A 21,349-nucleotide genomic window follows, 5' to 3' on the forward strand; every position below is an offset into this window, starting at 1 on the left:
GTTACCAGTACCTTCTCTGCCTCTCTTTCACACAACTGTTAGTCACTTACTTAGCTACTCAGTTAGCCTTTGGTCAGTCTTTTGTCAACCTTTTGGTCACCTCTAGCACCATGGTTAAGGATTTGGACTCTAGAACCAAGTGATTTGGATTGAATTTGAGATCTGCTACTGACTAGATGTAAGGTCATGAACAAGTTACTTTTTTCAACCTCATTCTGTCACCTACAAAATGGTGAGAATCAGAGTTCCTACATCATAAGAATGTAGTGAAAATATGAGAAGTTCCTAGCATACAGTAAGTGCTAAAAAAAAAATAAGCTATTATTATCACCATTCATTCACTCACTAAGCTTTCACTGGCTTCTACTCTAATAGATCCCTGGTTGGTTACAAGATACAGAGATCAGTCTGAATGATCTCCATCATCAAGGACTCTTTTCTAGAGAAGGAGACATACAGGAAATTAAATGAATATAATACAATGTGACAAGCGCTAGGTAAAAGCAATGTATGGGATGATGTGGGAGCACAGAGGAAGGAGCGACTGCCAGAGTGAGTCAGAAAAGGCATCACAAAGCCTAGATTCTTATCTGGCTACTCAGGAGACAGCATTCCAAGACACCTACAGAATCTCATCAAAGGGGCCCTCCCTAAAGACAGTTTGTAGCCTAGACTTGTGATTTTTCTCTAAGTGGTTTCCTTCTGGCTCTCACTAGCAGTTTGCCATCTGAGCCTAGAATGAGGCAGATATCATGTTAGTTTTCTAACATGGAATCAATACCAAGCTTTAAACCATTATTGCAAAAAGAACCTGGCCCTTTCACCTAGGACTCATGTGATAGACCCACTAGGCCCCTGGCAAAAATCAGCTCTGCCAGTGTTCAAAAGAACATACTAGTGAACACCATCCCATAGGAAGCTACTTGGCTAGCAGAGACCAGATTAGAGAAAGACTAGTAGCATGGCTGCAGAATATTATGAGAACCTAAAGTTTGGAATGTTAAATGAGTCAAATAACTTGTATAAGATCACACAAAGGCAGACTCCTGTCTTCTACATCCCTGCTCTGGGCCAGCTCCCACACTGTGAGTTAAAATATGGAATCATATCTTTAGGGAATGAAATCATATAGGGACTTCCCTGGTGGTCCAATGGTTAACAATCTGCTTTGGAATGCAGGGCATTCAGGTTCCATCCCTGGTCGGGGAAGTAAGATCCCACATGCCACAGAACAACTAAGCCTGCACACCGCAACTACTGAGCCCATGTGCCACAACTAGAGAGTCCGTGCACCACAACTAAACACCTCACATGGCACAACGAACTCCTGCGTGTCATGACAAAGACCCAAAGCAGCCAAATACATTTTTCTAAAAAATATGGAATCATGTAAGATAATGCCCTCAAGCATTTTTGTGGGGAAATAAAAAGGCAGGTAGCCAAGAACTTCCAGATGTACAAGTTGGATTTAGAAAAGGCAGAGGGACCAGAGATCAAATTGCCAACATCCATTGGATCATAGAAAAAGCAAGACAATTCCAGAAAAATATCTACTTTTGTGCTTCATTGACTACGCTAAAATCTTTGATTGTGTCAATCACAACAAACTGTGGGAAATTCTTAAAGAGATGGGAATACCAGACCACCTCACCTTCCTCTTGAGAAACCTGTATGCAGGTCAAGAAGCAACAGTTAGAACTAGACATGGATCAACAGATTGGCTCCAAATTGGGAAAGGAGTATGTCAAGGCTGTATATTGTTACCCTATTTATTTCACTTATATGGAGAGTACATTATGTGAAATGCCAGGCTGGATGAAGCTCAAGCTGGAGTCAAGCTTTCCGGGAGAAATATCAATAACCACATATATGCAGATGACACCACTCTAAAGGCAGAAAGTGAACAAGAACTAAAGAGCCTCTTGATAAAGGTGAAAGAGGAGAGTGAAAAAACTGGTTTAAAACTCAACATTCAAAAAACTAAGATCACAGCATCTGGTCCCATCATTTCTTGGCAAATAAATGAGGAAAAAATTGAAACAGTGACAGACTTTATTTTCTTGGGCTCCAAAATCACTGTGGGCAGTGACTGCAGCCATGAAATTAAAAGACTTGCTCCTTGCTCTTGCTCCTTGGAAGAAAAGCTATGACAAACCTAGACAGTGTATTAAAAACCAGAGACATCACTTTGCCGACAAAGGTCTGTGTAGCCAAAGCTATGGTTTTTCTAGTAGTTGTGTACAGATATGGAAGTTGGACCATAAAGAAGCATACTTTCAAACTGTGGTGCTGGAGAAGACTCTTGAGAGTCCCTTGAACTGCAAGGAGATCAAACCAGTCAGTTCTAAAGGAAATCAGTCCTGAATATTCATTGGAAGAACTGATGCTAAAGTTGAAGCTCTAACACATTAAATACTTTGGCCACCTGATGCAAAGAGCTGACTCACTGGAAAAGACTCTGATGCTGGGAAAGATTGAGGGCAGGAGGAGAAGAGTGCAACAGAGGATGAGAAGGATGGATGGTATCATCGATTCAATGGACATGAGTTTGAGCAAACTCCAGGAGTTAGTGATGAACAGGGAAGCCACACCATTATATTTAATGTTATATTTAATGGTGAAAGACTAAATGATTTCCCTTTAATATCAGAAACAAGATGAAGATGCCTGCTCTTACTGCTTCTCTTCAATACAGTACTGGAGATACTAACCAGGGCAATCAGATAAGAAAAATATTTCTTAAAGGCATCCAGGTTGGAAAAGAAAAAAATTAAACTTTCTTTACTAGCAGACACAACTGTCTAATTTGAAAATCTGATGGTATCCTACTAGTAAGTGAGTTTAACAAGATTGCAGAGTACAAGATCAATATATAAAATCAATTATGTTTTTCTTATAAAGCAATAATCAAAAATTAAATTAACATCACTTAATAGTAAAATTTGGGGTGGTCAAGTGGCACAGTGGTAGAGAATCTGCTGCCAGTGAAGGAGACACAAGAGACAGGGATTTGATCCCTGGGTTGGGAAGATCCCCTGGAGTAGGAAATGGCAACCCATTCCAGTATTCTTGCCTGGAAAATTTCATGGACAGAGGAGTCTGGGAAGCCACAGTCTAAGGGTTCACAAAGAGTCAGACATGACTGAGTGACTGAGCATACACACACACAATAGTAAAATTTACATGATGTATATTTTACCACAATTTAAAAACTACTACTCACAATACAATCAAAACCTGTGAAATACTTATAAATAAATCCAACAAAAGATATGAAAGATTTGTATCCTGAAAACTGATCCTGAGAGGGACTTCCCTGGTGGTCTAGTGGCTAAGATTCCGAGCTCCCAATATAGGGGGCCCAGATTCAACTCTTGGTCAGGGAACTAGATCCTATACGCCACAACTAAGACCCGACACAACCAAATAAATTAATAAATTAATTTTAAAAAACATGCTGAGAGAAAATGTACCTCCTAAACAAATGTAGCAATATACTCTGTCCATAGGTCAGAAAACTAAATCTTGTTAAGATGTCAGCTCTTACACACTGATCTACAGATAAAATCCCATAGGGATTTTTTTTTTTTAGAAATTGACAAGCTGAATTGAGGACAAACAGCCAAAACAATTTTGAAAAAGAAAAACAAAGCTGGAGGGCTAACACTATCTGACTGAAAGAATTACTATAAGACTATTGTAACAAAAATACCATGGTACTGACACAAAGACAAATAGATGAGTAGACAGAACAGAGTCCATAAGTAAACCCACAGTTATATGGACAACTGATTTTTTACAAAAAGTGCAAGGCAACGCAGTGGAGAAAAGATAGAATTTTCAACAAATGGTTCTAGAACAACTGGGACATCCATAAGCACAAAAATAACTAAAATCCATACTTAACACCATATACAAAAATGAATACAAAACAGATCATAAGTCTAAATGTAAAACCTAAAACTATAAAACTTCTAGAAAGAAATACAGTAGAAAATGCTTGCACAAGTGTGGGTTAAGCAAAAATTTCTTACAAATGACACCAAAAGCATGATCCATAAAAGAACTAACTGATAAACTGAAGTTCAGAAAAAAAGTAAAACTTTCTGCTCTTTAAAAGATACTGTTAAGAGGATGATAAGACAAACCATAGACTGGAGAAAATCTTTACAAAGCATACATCTTATAAAGGCTTTTTTTTTCCATAAAGAATTTATATCCAGAATATATAAAGGACTCTTAAACTTCAACAATAAAAAAAAAAAAAAAAAACCCCACAAGCCAATTAAAATATAGACATACAATTTGGACAGATAATTCACCAAAGAAGATATGTGAATGGCACATGAAAAAGATGCCCAATATCAATAATCATCAGGAAAATGCAAAATAAAATCACTATGAAACAACACTATACTGTTAGAATAGCTAAAATTTAAAAGACTGACCAGGAACTTCCCTGGTGGTCCAGAGGCTAAGACTCCGAGCTCTTATGGTAGGGGCCCAGGGTTCGATCCCTGGTCAAGGAACTAGATCCCACATGCCACAACTAAGAGTTCGCTACAACTAGAGATCCCATGTGTCGCAACTAAGACCCAGCACAGCCAAAAAAATAAATATTAAAAAAAAAAAAAGAAAAAAGAAAGACTGATCATACCAAGTGCTAGCAAGGATGTGGAAGAACTGCAAGTCATACACTACTGGTGAGAATGTATAATGATACAACTACTTTGAAGACAATCTGACAGTTTTTTAAAAACATATACCTACCAAATGATCTAGCCATTTCACTCCTAGATACTTACCTAAGAGAAAAGAAAATATATGTCCATAGAAAAACTTGTATGTGAATGTTCATAGAAGCTTTATTTATAAGAACCGAAAACTGGATATAACTCAAATGTCTGTCAGTAGGTGAATGGATAAATAAATTGTGGTATATTTAGAGAATGGATTGTTATACTATTAAGCAATAAAAATAAATAAAATATTTTTATATGCAACAACATGAATGAATCTCAAAACAACTACGCTAAGTGAAAGAAGTACATATTTAAATACCTATTTATATGACTCCATGTATGGAAAATTCTATAAAATGCAAGCCTATAGTGACTGAAAGAAGATCAGTAATTGTCTGAGAGGTAGGAAGGGAAAGATCACAAAGGACTGTGAGAAAAATTGTAGGGGTGATAAATATATTCACTATCTTGATTGTGGTGATGGTTTCACAGCTGTATACATGTGTCAAAACTTGGAAAACCGTACACTTTAACTATATTTTATTGTCAATTACAACTCAATAAATCTCCTTTAGAAGAGGTAGTTGAGTGAAAACAGTATCATAGGAAATGCACATAAAATATATTAAAGAGGTAGAATCCTCTGGACTTGGGAACAGAAACAGGTGAGAGATGCTCAGTTTCCTTTATTAAATGGGGATGCAAGTAGGACATTTTTACCCTCAAGTGGCTATTAATATAAATAGAAAATGACTGTGGTTTGTTCAATTTTTTTTTTAGATAACAAAATACAACCAGCATTGATGCAATGATTTTAACACTTATCACAGTCATTTTGCATTTATACCTGAAAGAATGTAAGAGAAAGAAAAAGCCAAGTGTATCTTTTTTGCCCCAAAAATGTAGCAACAAACAACTAATGGTTGAGGAATTTAACTGAATGATTTGAAGATTCACTTAGCAAAGTAATTTTTAAATAGCTAAAAGAACAGAATAAATAGATCTCATCGGGTTTATGTAAAAGCAAAAAAGGGGATGTCTGCTCTTTTATATTGATCTGACTTCTGAAATGGTTTATGCTAAATTCCAATGCCACCTGGTCCCCTGTGTTATGTCAACAGAGAGGCCAGTTCTGCTGAGTTTTCTTCCTGAAACCCTTCTGGTTCTCCAATATTGCTCTACAGCTCCTGTAAAAAAATCCTGTCCTACGATGAACAGCACAGATAGAACAGGAGGACAGTCAGCTTATTTTCTTATTTCCAAAAGCCTAGTAGAAAACAAACATCCTCTCAAGACAAAGTTCTGAGTGATACTAAAATACCAAGTTCTTTTGTTTTTATCTGGAATCATATTCCTTAGAATCAAACTTGATAGTTAAGGTGCTTCTGATCCATAAAAATGGGTAAGAAATTATTACCAAATATGCTTTGTTCAACAGACAACATCTTTTTAAACCTCATGTTCAGGAAAGGGAGAAGAAACAGTAAAACAGCACAATTTGTTTAAAGAATGGAAGCCCCGCTTTAGAAAGTAATTCTCTTGGGTCAATGCCTCCCCTCACTACAAAGGGCATAGTTACTGTTTTCACTGGCTCAAACAAACAAACAATTCTATTTCTCAAAGATCCTACAAAATTCACTCAGCTTCTCTTCCATTAAAGAACTGCCACTCCCCTTACCTAAAGGATCTTAAAGGGATTCGGATTTACCGCACCCTCCAGCACTGCTCCCCCCCACACACATACTCTCTCACTATCACTATCATACGTAAGGCTGTGATCCAAACTGTGCCAATCTGATTCTCCCTCCACCATATCTGACTCTTGAACAAAGACACTTAGAGATGAAAAATGAATATAGCTGAGTCATATGAGAGTTACCAGTTCAGTTCAGTTCAGTTCAGATCAGTCGCTCAATCGTGTCTGACTCTTTGCGACCCCATGAATCGCAGCACGCCAGGCTTCCCTGTCCATCACCAATTCCCGGAGTTCACCCAGACTCACGTCCATCGAGTCAGTGATGCCATCCAGCCAGCTCATCCTCTGTCGTCCCCTTCTCCTCCTACCCCCAATCCCTCCCAGCATCAGAGTCTTTTCCAATGAGTCAACACTTCGCACAAGGTGGCCAGAGTACTGGAGTTTCAGCTTTAGCATCATTCCTTCCAAAGAAATCCCAGGACTGATCTCCTTTAGAATGGACTGGTTGGATCTCCTTGCAGTCCAAGGGACTCTCAAGAGTCTTCTCCAGCACCACAATTCAAAAGCATTAACTCTTTGGCACTCAGCTTTCTTCACAGTCCAACTCTCGCATCCATACATGACCACTGGAAAAACCATAGCCTTGACTAGATGGACCTTTGCTGGCAAAGTAATGTCTCTGCTTTTGAATATGCTATCTAGGTTGGTCATAACTTTTCTTCCAAGGAGTAAATGTCTTTTAATTTCATGGCTGCAGTCACCGTCTGCAGTGATTTTGGAGCCCCCCCAAATAAAGTCTGACACTGTTTCCACTCTTTCCCCATCTATCTCCCATGAAGTGATGGGACCAGATGCCATGATCTTCGTTTTCTGAATGCTGAGTTTTAAGCCAACTTTTTCAGTCTCCTCTTTCACCTTTCATCAAGAGGCTTTTTAGTTCCTTTTCAATTTCTGCCATAAGGGTGGTGTCATCTGCATATCTGAGGTTATTGATATTTCTCCCGGCAGTCTTGATTCCAGCTTGTGCTTCTTCCAGCCCAGTGTTTCTAATGATGTACTCTGCATATACGTTAAATAAGCAGGGTGACAGTATACAGCCTTGACGTACTCCTTTTCCTATTTGGAACCAGTCTGTTGTTCCATGTCCAGTTCTAACTGTTGCTTCCTGACCTGCATACAGATTTCTCAAGAGGCAGGTCAGGTGGTCTGGTATTCCCATCTCTTTCAGAATTTTCCACAGTTTCTTGTGATCCACACAGTCAAAGGCTTTGGCATGGTCAATAAAGCAGAAATAGATGTTTTTCTGGAACTCCCTTGGATCTGTTTTCGATGATACAGCTGATGTTGGCTATTTGGTCTCTGGCTCCTCTGCCTCTTCAAAACCAGCTTGAACATCAGGAAGTTCACGGTTCACGTATTGCTGAAGTCTGGCTTGGAGAATTTTGAGCATTACTTTACTAGCGTGTGAGATGAGTGCAATTGTGCAGTAGTTTGAGCATTCTTTGGCATTGCCTTTCTTTGGGGTTGGAATGAAAACGGACCTTTTCCAGTCCTGTGGCCACTGCTGAGTTTTCCAAATATGCTGGCATATTGAGTGCAGCACTTTTACAGCATCATCTTTCCGGATTTGAAATAGCTCAACTGGAATTCCATCACCTCCACTAGCTTTGTTCGTAGTGATGCTTTCTAAGGCCCACTTAACTTCGCATTCCGGGATATCTGGCTCTAGGTCAGTGATCACACCATTGTGATTATCTGGGTCGTGAAGATCTTTTTTGTACAGTTATTCTGTGTATTCTTGCCAGCTCTTCTTAATATCTTCTGCTTCTATTAGGTCCATACCATTTCTGTCCTTTATTGAGCCCATCTTTGCATGAAATGTTCCCTTGGTATCTCTAATTTTCTTGAAGAGATCTCTAGTCTTTCCCATTCTGTTGTTTTCCTCTATTTCTTTGCATTGATCTCTGAGGAAGGCTTTCTTATCTCTTCTTGCTATTCTTTGGAACTCTGCATTCAGATGTTTGTATCTTTCCTTTTCTCCTTTGCTTTTCGCTTCTCTTCTTTTCACAGCTATTTGTAAGGCCTCCCCAGACAGCCATTTTGCTTTTTTGCATTTCTTTGCCATGGGGATGGTCTTGATCCCTGTCTCCTGTACAATGTCACAAACCTCATTCCATAGTTCATCAGGCACTCTATCTATCAGATCTAGTCCCTTAAATCTATTTCTCACTTCCACTGTATAATCATAAGGGATTTAATTTAAGTCATACCTGAATGGTCTAGTGGTTTTCTCTACTTTCTTCCATTTAAGTCTGAATTTGGCAATAAGGAGTTCATGATCTGAGCCACAGTCAGCTCCTGGTCTTGTTTTTGTTGACTGTATAGAGCTTCTCCATCTTTGGCTTTGAGTTACCAGTTAGAATAGGCCAATTCCCCAGTCCTGGCTGCTGGGATCCCTGGAGTTGCCCTTGTTCTCAACTCTTCCTCAGCCCCACTAGTTCAGCTCTCCCTTACTTAATGACTTAACTGTGTATAATAAAGAATTTGGTTGTTTTTTATCTTAAGGTCATTTTCCTTGATGATAGGAGTATCTTTGTTATTTGTGGTGGGCCCTGGATCACACTTGAGTTCATACTAATAAGAGAACTCTGGATGGGGGCTGGTCACCAGAAAGATCAACCATGTGACTAGAGGATTGGGACTTTGAGTCAAGTGACATCAGCCCAACCTTTGGAGAGGAACAGGGACCTGGAGATTGAATTCAGTCATGTGTGTCAATCAATCACGCTTATATTATAGGAGACCCCAATAAAAACTCTTGACAATGAAGCTTAGCTGAGCTTCATGGTTGCATTACGACTCACGCGCCAGGAGGGTGATATGTTCTGATTCCATGGGGAGAGGGCACAGAAGCTCCACATTCAGGACCCTATAAGACCTTGCCATATGGGTGTCTGTCTTTCTTTTGCTGGTCCTAATTTTTATCCTTTATAATAAAATTACAATCATAGGCATACCACTTCCCTGAATCCTGACAGTCATTTAGTAAATTATTAAACCTGAGGGGATTGTGGGAACCCCTGCTTTTGTAGCCAGTTAGTCAGAGTACAGGTGGTCTGGAAATACCTAAAGCTTACAGCTATTAATAGTTTGGTGTCTGAAGTGAGAGTAGTCTTGTTAGGTACTGTACCCTTTTCTTATGAAGTCTGCACTAACCCTGGACAGTGAGTAACAAAATTGCATTACATTATTTCACTTAATGAATGACTCTCTCTGCTTCATCTTCCTCATCTGTAAATGGAGACAATTGTAATAAGTGTACTCCATAAGCTTTTTGTAAGAAATAAATGAGCTAATATACGTAAAGCACTCAGAACATTGCCTGCTGCTGCTGCTGCTAAGTCACTTCAGTCCTAGCACATGTTAAATATCAGTCTTTTAGTTGTTATTGTTGTTTTTTATTATTAAAGTTAAGAGCTGGCTAATGTAGAAATTATCGGGCTTTTTGGCTTAAATCTAAATAACAGAGAAAAGACTGGCTCCAACATTAGTCAGAAAATGTTAACAACACTAATCACATAGACGGTACTGACATTAGTCAGCTAATGTTCTGAACAGAAATGACCACTGCTAATAACTACATCATCTAGCAAAACCCAGGCCAGCAAGTTTGAGCCAGTGCCAGAATAGCACATGCTTTTTGTAGCCCTGGAAATTGTAACTCTAAAGAAATTAGGAGCTTTACTTGGAATAATGAAACAAATTGTTTGGAGAAATAGTACATAAGATTTTCACTTTTAGTTTGTCAAACCATCAGGCATGACACATGGTGAGCAAATCCAAAATTGTATGTATGTATCATTTCTAGCTTAGCTATGAGCAACATCACTGCAATGAAATGCTTTTCTCTGCTCATCAGTGATGGGTACAAACTCTTAAAAACTTACTCCATCATCTTCCATCTTCCTGTCATTTAGAACATGTTTGGAAGTGTTCCAATTAGTTGCTAAGTTCAGAAATAAAGTCCTTAACCAGAAAATTGCCTTGAGCTGTTTTCTAATATTATGATTTTCTCCCTCTGTTTCTGCACTCTCTTGGTCACTTTCCCTTCCCAGTTTTTCTCTGTGGCTTTCAGAGAAGGCCAGGAATGTTCTCCCTGCCATCTTTCATTCTAAGTTCTTACTTATGACATCCACTCTTAAAACCCAGGCGCCATGGCCTCAAGTTATTACAAAAAAAGAAGAAAACTAAAATTAAATGGTAATGTTAGAAGATTTTTCCTGGCAGTGCTGGTATCATTCCAAAGATCATTTCTGTGCTTGATCTCTCATCAGTAGACAGCCTGAGTTGCTCAGGAGCCATTAAACAAAAGCACCCCAGGAACTCAACTTCTAATGATTTCCAGTAAGCTATGTATATAGCTAAGTTATGATTCTTCTAAACTGATTTTTTAAAAAATAGAGTTAACAGGAAGTATCAGCCTGTCCATCCTACAATCAGGATTAGCATCTAGGTCTTACTGTTTAAATTACTGTTTTCCATCTACATTATAGATGATCCCTTCCAGAACTGAAATTCCATAATCCTAGGTAAGAATTTAAACAAAAATAGAAACTGCCTCATTCCTACCAAAACTAATCTTCTCTACAGCCAGATCAGTGCTTTCAACCAAGGTGGTATGGAAAAACAATGGCCTAGAGAACAGAAGGCCCAGGTCTAAGTCCTGGCTCCACTATTTACTAAATACAATGAACAAATAACTTTATAAATCTAGGCCTAAGGTTCCTCATCTGAAAAACCAGGGACTCTGGTGGTCACTTACGTTTAATTCTTCTTAGCATCAAGACCTACCCTCAGAGAGCCAAGGGAGAGATTGCCTCCATTCTTGTTCATATCAAAGGACATTAGCCACAGACACAAATGGAAAGGAGGCTAATGCACTTTTTTTCCCTTCCCTGTCAAGTCTCACACAGTTAGACATGCCCTTTCACTTGGAATTCTGAAGCAAATGCTCTAGGAAAAACAACCCCTCCCCCAAGAAAAGGTACTCTTAGTTTAGTGGAGTTTCCCAAGTGGCCCAGGAGTAAAGAAGCCACCTGCCAATAAAGGAGATGCAAGAGACATGAGTTCAATTCCTGCGTCAGGAAGATCCCCTGGAGGAGGGCATAGCAACCTACTCCAGTATTCTTGCTTGGAAAATTCCATGGACAGAGGAGCCTGGCAAGCTACAGTCCATGGGGTCACAAAAAGTCAGACACGACTGAGAGACTGAGCACACAATCATAGTTTAGCAGTCTTACACAAGAAAAGGATCTAAAGAGCTAAAGCTTTAATAAGTTCAACATGAGTCTGCAGAGTGATATGACTGCTGAAGATACCAGCAGCTAATCAGACTGCATTAACAGACACACAGGGCATCTCCGTGCTGATCAAACTATACCTGCAGGTCTGCGTCCAACTCTAAGAGCCATGACCTAAGAAAGACATTAATGAAAGTATTTACAAGAAGGAGACCAAGATGAAGAGTAGGATGGGAAAAAAAAAATGTTTTCTTCTCACTAGGTCTATTTTACCTGGAAGAGAAGACTCAAGAGAGAGTCTTAACTGTACTTTGACCCAATCTTTGAATCATCCAGGACTCAGCAGAGCCAGGACCAAGTGGGGATCTTCAGAAGCAAAGGGCTGCTTCAAAAAGCCAGCAGGCTCCCTGTCTCTGGAGATGAAGCAGCCAAAGCTGTGGGATTCCTCTGGGGGATGTGGGGAGCTAGTGAAGAGAGGGGTAGGGAAATAGGATGGTACTAAATCCAAAGAGTTGGGTTTGTTCCTTAGTAGAATTCTCTCACCACTACTATTCAACATAGTTTTGGAAGTTTTGGCCACAGCAATCAGAGCAGAAAAAGAAATAAAAGAAATCCAGATTGGAAAAGAAGAAGTAAAACTCTCATTGTTTGCAGATGACATGATCCTCTACATAGAAAACCCTAAAGACTTCAACCAGAAAATTACTAGAGCTAATCAATGAATATAGTAAAGTTTCAGGATATAAAATCAACACACAGAAATCCCTTGCATTCCTATACACTAATAATGAGAAAATAGAAAGACAAATTAAGGAAACAATTCCATTCACCATTGCAACGAAAAGAATAAAATACTTAGGAAGATATCTACCTAAAGAAACTAAAGACCTATATATAGAAAACTATAAAACACTGATGAAAGAAATCAAAGAGGACACTAATAGATGGAGAAATATACCATGTTCATGGATTGGAAGAATCAATATAGTGAAAATGAGTATACTACCCAAAGCAATCTATAGATTCAATGAAATCCCTATCAAGCTACCAATGGTATTTTTCACAGAGCTAGAACAAATAATTTCACAATTTGTATGGAAATACAAAACACCTCGACTAGCCAAAGCAATCTTGAGAAAGAAAAATGGAACTGGAGGAATCAACCTGCCTGACTTCAGGCTCTACTACAAAGCCACAGTCATCAAGACAGTATCATACTGGCACAAAGACAGAAAGAGATCAATGGAACAAAATAGAAAGCCCAGAGATAAACCCACACACCTATGGACACCTTATCTTTGACAAAGGAGGCAAGGATATACAATGGAGAAAAGACAATCTCTTTAACAAGTGGTGCTGGGAAAACTGGTCAACCACTTGTAAAAGAATGAAACTAGAACACTTTCTAACACCATACACAAAAATAAACTCAAAATGGATTAAAGATCTAAACATAAGACCAGAAACTATAAAACTCTTAGAGGAGAACATAGGCAAAACACTCTCCAACATACATCACAGCAGGATCCTCTATGACCCACCTCCCAGAATATTGGAAATAAAAGCAAAAATAAACAAATGGGATCTAATTAAAATTAAAAGCTTCTGCACAACAAAGGAAACTATAAGCAAGGTGAAAAGACAGCCTTCAGAATGGGAGAAAATAATAGCAAATGAAGCAACTGACAAACAACTAATCTCAAAAATATACAAGCAACTCCTACAGCTCAATTCCAGAAAAACGACCCAATCAAAAAATGGGCCAAAGAACTAAATAGACATTTCTCCAAAGAAGACATACAGATGGCTAACAAACACATGAAAAGATGCTCAACATCACTCATTATCAAAGAAATGCAAATTAAAACCACAATGAGGTACCATTTCACGCCAGTCAGAATGGCTGCCATCCAAAAGTCTACAAGCAATAAATGTTGGAGAGGGTGTGGAGAAAAGGGAACCCTCTTACACTGTTGGTGGGAATGCAAACTAGTACAGCCACTATGGAGAACAGTGTGGAGATTCCTTAAAAAACTGGAAATAGAACTGCCATACGACCCAGCAATCCCACTGCTGGGCGTACACACTGAGGAAACCAGAAGGGAAAGAGACAGGTGTACCCCATTGTTCATCGCAGCACTGTTTATAATAGCCAGGTCATGGAAGCAACCTGGATGCCCATCAGCAGACGAATGGATAAGAAAGCAGTGGTACATATACACAATGGAATATTACTCAGCCATGAAAAAGAATACATTTGAATCCGTTCTAATGAGGTGGATGAAACTGGAGCCTATTACACAGAGTGAAGTAAGCCAGAAAGAAAAACACCAATACAGTATACTAATGCATATATATGGAATTTATAAAGATGGTAACAACAATCCTGTATGCGAGACAGCAAAAGAGACACAGATGTACAGAACAGTCTTTTGGACTCTGTGGGAGAGGGAGGGTGGGATGATTTGGGAGAATGGCATTAGAATATGTATAATATCATATAAGAAACGAATCGCCAGTCCAGGTTCGATGCAGGATACAGGAAGCTTGGGACTGGTGCACTGGGATGACCCAGAGGGATCGTATGGGGAGGGAGGTGGGAGGGAGGTTCAGGATGGGGAACACGTGTACACCCATGGCGGATGCATGTTGATGTATGGCAAAACTAATATAATATTGTAAAGTTAAAAAAAAAAAAAAAAAGCCAGCAGGCTCCCTGTCTCTGGAGATGAAGCAGCCAAAGCTGGGGGATTCCTCTGGGGGATGTGGGGAGCTGGTGAAGAGAAGGGTAGGGAAATAGGATGGTTTTCAATAAGAATTCTACTAAAGAACAAACCCAGCTCTCTTTGGAGCATCTTTCCCCATTCTCAACAGAGTGACTCTACTCAGTGTTATTCAGTCTTGATACAGTCTCTTTTCAGTGACTGGACATAGAATCATTTCAGTAGTTTGCTCTTTACTAAGCATTTTTACTCATGTCCTTTTAAAGCCAAATTGCTACCCATCTTCTCTCTTCTCTAAACCTTCCAGGAACTAGCATTGACAACCAAGCTATTAATTACCTTCTGAAGACTTCCATGCCTTCCACAGGTCCTCCACGCTGATGAGCTTATCCTCACCATGGAAGGTGCTGTGTTTCACTGTTGGGTCATGGTAATTGAGGTCTTCCCTCAGGAACTGCAAGGGAAAAGCACACAAGTCATAAGAGACCCCTGGGCGCCACCCCACTAAGATCTCGTCACAGGTCACAGCACATCCCATCTGCCAGATGTACAAGTATATCACATCATCTATGTGTCCTTCCATGGGAATACGTCCTACTTGCCAACCAGACTGCCTTTTCTTCTTTGTTACATGTTTCACTCAAGAAAAAAATATAAGAAATTCCTTCCTCATATTTTTTAATCATGGAAAAAGGAAGAGGAATTAACAACTTTGAGTGCTTATTTATACACTAAGCAACATTCCAAGAGCTTCTATTTTCTCATTTAATCTTCACAACCAATGGATTATATCATACCTATTTTACAAATGAGAACAGTAATACCCGATAAGAACACAATTTGCCCCCAAATTTTGCCTCAAAACATTAAGTTTAAAGAGATTAAATTACTTGCTGTGAAGATTTTAAAATATGTCCCCAAGTCTTTGACAATCCTCCCACAAAAGTTGAACTTGAACTCTCCCCTTGAACACAGACTGACATTAGTGACTCGTCTTCTGAAAAAGAGAATGTGGCAGCAATGATGTCGAATGACTTCCCAGGCTAGGTTAGAAACGGCAGTATAGATTCCACCTGGCTCACTCCCTTTTGGGATACATGCCTTGGGAGCACTGAGCCAACATGTAAGAAGCCTGGCCACCCTGAATCTGTCATTCTGGAGAGGTCATTTGCAGAGACTACAGAGAGCTAGCGATGCCTGAGCAGGCCCAGATGTCTGAGTCTTGCAGCCCAGGAACCAGACAAATGAGTGACTGAGACTTTAGGTTATTCTAGTCCCCAGTTTTTGAGTTACTTCACCTGATGCCAAGCGGACACAGAGGAACTGTGCAAGAAGAGGGGGTCAAGTGACGAACGTAGGCTGATGGAAGCTATACCTAAAGGAAGGGCCAGATGCTGAGTGGAACCTCTTTAGAGAACAAAGAAGTGGGGCTGCAACCATCAAGCCTTAAGGAAAGGAAAGGAGTGTACTGTAAATATAAAGAGTCAGAACCTATAGAAACAGACCATTTCCTGTGTGACTTTGGGGCAAGCAACTCAGCATCTCTGAGCCTGTTTTCCCCTCAAAATGAGGGCTAATTATCCCTCTCACTTGAGTGTGGTAAGAATTAAATAAGTCATGTTTGCAGAAGTCATAAACTGCCTTTGCACATGTCTTTTAATAGTCCACAGAGCATTTTATAAATTGAAACTATACTTAAAAAATCAAATTTCACCCAAAAAGTCCAAATCTCATTAAAAAAACAACCTAAAGTTCTAAGAACACTGAATTCCAGTGACAACTCTAGAATTTTATTTAGGAGAGGCTTAAGGGCTGCAGTTTGATGGGAAGGGAGGGTGGTGGCTAAGGGACTTGTCATAAGACTGCTTGCATAACAAGCACATTGTTTTTATGTAGATTGCTCATTAAAATTAATATTATAATGCAAAATTTTATAAAGATGCTTTTGTTTAAATTTTACTTAAAATAAGAAAAAATTAACTGTCCATATCAAACAATATGATGTCACAGTTGGGGCAGCTTAGAGGTGGGGGAGTGGTACTGAGGAAGATAATGAGGGCTTCTTGATAAAAGATGATACTTCTGTGCTCCCACGGCCCCTATGTATACCTTTTTCAGTCTTGTTATGGGTCTATCTCCCCTACCAAACTGTATAGCCTATGATAGACAGTCCCAGTGAGAGAGTCAGTTCCTAGGCAGGTTGATAGGGAGTCTAGGGGTCCCCAAAGAGAGAGGGGTCTGGAATTCTCAAGGAGGAAGAAAGGACAAACTTTTTTCTTTCTCCACATTCCTTAGGATTATATACCAATAATGTATCCTGCCTAAGGACAGTCTTTGGATTCAACCTTCTGTTATTTTAAAATGTTAATTATGGGAGTATACCTGGTCTTTACAAGGATGTATCTTGCCTGAGGACAGTGTTATCTTAAAATGTAAATTATGGGAGTAGGTCGGAGGAGGTCTTTACAACCTCCAGACATTCTTTGGATTATATAACCTCATTATTAACACTAGCAAGCGGGTACTCTTTCTGCCCCCTTCTGATGCCTATGTCAGAAGCTTTCTCTATCTCCTTTATACTTTAATAAAACTTTACTACACAAAAGCTCTGAGCGATCAAGCCTCGTCTCTGGCCCCGGATTGAATTCTTCTCCTCCGGGGGCCAAGAATCCCGGTGTATTCGCGTGATTCAACAACAACCTTTCACCAGTTACCTAGCTATAAACACAGCATTGGAAAATGTTGTGTAGAACCAGAACTCTGAGGTCCAATATACTTGAAGCAGGCATTATCCCATATCACTCTGAACTGTCCCACATTCAGCTAATAGCTAAAGTCTAATTTAAGACAAAGTTTAAAAGCAACAAAAAGGCAGAAACAAAACCAAAGAGGCAACTCTCAGCTCCCACAACAAGGATTTACTATCTCAGACTCAGAACAAGCAGCTCTTCTGTCAGGAAGGTCTAAGAGGCTCCATGAGAGTCCTGCCTCGCCAGGGGGAATGCAGCACTGGCTAGAGCTGCAGCTCAGCAGCTCTCTGAAGAGCCAAGGGACCAGTTGTCACTAGGTAAATTTAGTTCTGTGAGCTCAGAAAAGTGATTTCCCTGGCAGTGGCACAAAGTGTGCAACCCCACCCGAAGTGAAGCAGTAGTGAAGGGGTGTGGGTGAGAGCAGACAGGAGGGGAGACATCTCTCCAGAATTCCCAACAAAATAGGTCCATCCAGCTTCATCAGGGAACAGAATTCACTGAGGTAATGCTGGAAGAGCAGCAGCACATCTTTGGGTGCAGGAATCAGGCAGGCCTCCTGGGTTCTTCCCTGGAAGCAATTCTCCTCCTTCCTCTTTTCACCTTGTTCCCCACTGCTCACCCTCCATGTTTCCCAAACCACACCACACCACCTGCCCTCTCACTTCTCCATACAATGTTAATAACCCACAACACACATACCTCAGGTCTGAGAAGCTTCCCAACTCTTGTTTACTCCTTGAGTATCTAGCAAGGACCCACATTTTAGCTACAACAGCTCTGTACACCATTGGTACTGATTGCTGGGACATGAACATGTTGGGGGTGAAGTATCTGTTCTCAGTGAGACCAGGAGCTATTGCTCAAAGTAAGGGAGAAGGCAGTTATTTATCACTCACCTTTACACATCTAGTCTTACTCCTGACAGCCCAGCTACCATACTACTCACCAAAATGAGATTTGTAAAGTATAAATCTAATTATTCCAACATACCCACTTAAAACCCCATGACTCCCCATAACCTCCAGGACAAAGCCCTAGCTTCTTGGCCTTACATTCAAGGCCTGTTCCAATCTGGCCCATAGAGTAACTTCTCAGTCAGTTTCCTGGCCATTCCCCCTCCCTACCAGACATCTACAGTCCAGGCCAGGGGTCGAGAAACTACAGTCATGGGCCAAATCCATCTTGCTGCTTGTTTTTTTAAATAAAGTTTTATTGGAATACAGACACGTCATTCATTTATGTACTGCTCTCATGCTTCAAAGGCAGAACTGAGTTGTTGTGACAGATTATATGGACAGTAAAGCCTAAAATATTGACTATCTGGCCATTTATAGAAAAGTCTGCCAACATTTGCTCTAGATACATCAAGCCACTTCAGGTTCCTTGAACAAACCGTGCTCCTTTATACTTCTAAGCTTTTACACAAGGTGCTCCATTTAATATATATCTCCTCTTCCATCTGCAGAAGAAAAAGTCTCTGCTTCTGTGAAGTTTTCCAGATCTCTCCCAAGCAAGTTAATTGCCCTATCCTATTTGTTCTCTTATTCTCGGGGTCATCCATCTGTGACAGTACTTATCCCATTAGACCATAATTGCTATTTAATTACTCCCCTTTTACTCCCCCTAAGCAACTCAAATATAGAAACTGTATTTTATTTGTCATTTATCTCTTTATCCAGCACCTTGCAAATTCTCTGGAACACCTAAATAAATAAGTAATTCAGCTCTGTAAGCCAATCTCCAGGCATAGAGCCTGGCACAGAGCAGGGTATGGGGTTATTCAATAACTGAATGAGCGTCTCTCATTTGAGCTTGCCCTACAAGACCCAGAAGAATGCTTAGTTTACAATAGGTAGTCAACGCATATTATGTCTACTATATAGAAGAAAGAAAAGAGTCTCCAAATTGCTAGCCAATCTAAAACAAAGGTATTCATCTAGGAGCCAGGGGATTATACTGGCTTGGGTTCAATATAACATGATGGGTTCAAGCTTGGTTCTGGAGCCAGTATTATAAATGGTATTATAAACGGATTAATTCACATAAAGAACTTAGACTAGTACCTGGCACAAAATAAGCTCTCATATGTATGAACTGAGCTCCACTAAATATTAATACATTTAATATACTATAAGAGGAATATAAGGATACTAAGAACATTCAATCCTGGAGCTTACTATTACAATGATGCTGATCTCTCATGTGTAAAGAAGACACAGAAGAGGTAGAAGACAGATAGTTCCTAAGTGCTTGTTATTCAATATATCAGGACCATGTGCCAAGCAATCAGCAATAGACAAGGCACTGTAATCTACTGCCTTCTAAGGCCCTTTCTATTCTATTCAATGATTCTTACTTTGAAAGCTTTAACTCCATTTAAAATAGAAATTTCACAACCTTGGCAAGACCCTCCCTGCCTTATTTGCCATATTAACTGTCACTTCTTCCCATCCCCAGTAATAATGAAATACTTGAAATTCCCTGAAAGTACCAGGCTCTTGGCAGTTTTCACATCTTTGCACATACTATTCCCTTAGCTAAAACACTCTCCTTCTCCTAATCATTCCAAATCATCTTTTCAGATTCAAATGACACATTAGCAACTCTGTACATGGGTAAAACTAACTTAACTCTTCCTCTTCTGTGACTCCATCATAATATGCACTTATCCTTTTTATATCCTTATCTGTTTACACAGCTATTTCCACAACCAGAGGAACATCTTCTAGGCAGCAACTTCACCTTTCCTTTTACTTCCATATATCTAGTACCCAGCACATGCAGGTATATAGAATCTCTCTGAGGTCAATAATATAGTTTAGTCCTTGTCATGGAATTCTCTTTGATGTCCTCAGGCCATGACATTGGTCATATGATGCAGATCAAACCTTAGAGGAAGCATCTAAAGTTGCAACTTGCTAAGTACCTGGCCAGAATGGTAAAGACTAATAAATTTAACATCTCCAGTCTTGAAAACTATCAGGACCAAAGTATCCCTAAACAAGCCAAGGACTACTGCCTGGGGATTCTGATGAGAGGGGGATGAAGATGGATCACTAAAAATATTTCCCCAGAGAGAAAGGATTATCTTCTTAACTGGGATCAATTCTGCTATATTTTGGAGAAGGTGATGGCACCCCACTCCAGTACTCTTGCCTGGAAAATCCCATGGACGAAGGAGCCTGATGGACTGCAGTCCATGGGGTCGTGAAGAGTCGGACATGACTGGGTGACTTCACTTTCACTTTTCACTTTCATGCATTGGAGAAGGAAATGGCAACCCACTCCAGTGTTCTTGCCTGGAGAATCCCCGGGATAGGGGAGTCTGGTGGGCTGCCGTCTATGGGGTTGCACAGAGTTGGACACAACTGAAGCGACTTAGCAGCAGCAGCAGTAGCAGCTGCTATATTTGGGGTTGCCTGGTGGCTCACTGGGTAAATCAGCCTGCAATGCAGGAGACTGCCTGCAATACAGGATTACCTGGATTTGATCCCTGGGTTAGGAAGATCCCCTGGAGAAGGAAATCACAACTCATTCCAGTATTCTTGCCTGGGAAATCCCATGAACAGAGAAGCCTAAGGGGCTACAGTCCATGAGGTCATGAGAGTTGGACACAACTTAGCAACTAAACCACCACTGCTATATTTATATAGGATGAATACACAGCATGGTACAGAATGTGCTATGGGTAAGAATGTTTTTAAAAACTGATGAGTTAGAGGGGACTTCTGGCTTGACAGTGTAAGGAGCTCCACAGACCCACTCTCCAGTAAACGTAGCAAAAATTACTTTCTAACAGCAATCATTTAAAGTCTCTAGAAATGGTCCTAGGGCATATAGCAAATGAAGAAACATTTGCTCAAGATCTACTAAAACTCAGGAAGAAGAGTGACAGTCTGTAGTATTTTAATTAACACTTGCTTTCTCTCTTCCTCCCCACTTTCAAATCAGTAAGATAGAAACTCCATTCCAGACTGATGCAGCCAAGAACAGAAGGCTCCCTCTTCCCCAGGCTCCCAGTTGGAGGGCTATCTGCTTAAGAGAAGCAGATGGCAGCATGTCTCCTCCCATCTTCAGTTACCTGTTGCTAAAGCTAAGTTCTAGGTGAATCCAGCCAAGAAGTGGGCCTCCCTACTTC

The 21,349-nt window shown here is 40.0% G+C and overlaps 1 protein-coding gene across 11 annotated transcripts in view; it reads right to left on the reverse strand.

Annotated features, from left to right (window-relative positions):
* Window positions 1-21,349, reverse strand: part of STIM1 (stromal interaction molecule 1) — a 203,766-nt gene that overhangs the window by 45,835 nt on the left and 136,582 nt on the right. For all 11 annotated transcript variants that reach the window (XM_070803804.1, XM_070803805.1, XM_019974860.2 and 8 more), the window contains one exon: window positions 14,801-14,915. In XM_070803804.1, the coding sequence (XP_070659905.1) occupies window positions 14,801-14,915 (115 nt within the window). The remainder of the gene's footprint in view (window positions 1-14,800; window positions 14,916-21,349) is intronic.

The sequence above is a fragment of the Bos indicus genome, chromosome 15 (assembly GCF_029378745.1).
Source record: "Bos indicus isolate NIAB-ARS_2022 breed Sahiwal x Tharparkar chromosome 15, NIAB-ARS_B.indTharparkar_mat_pri_1.0, whole genome shotgun sequence".
In the NCBI taxonomy this organism is placed as follows: domain Eukaryota; kingdom Metazoa; phylum Chordata; class Mammalia; order Artiodactyla; family Bovidae; genus Bos; species Bos indicus.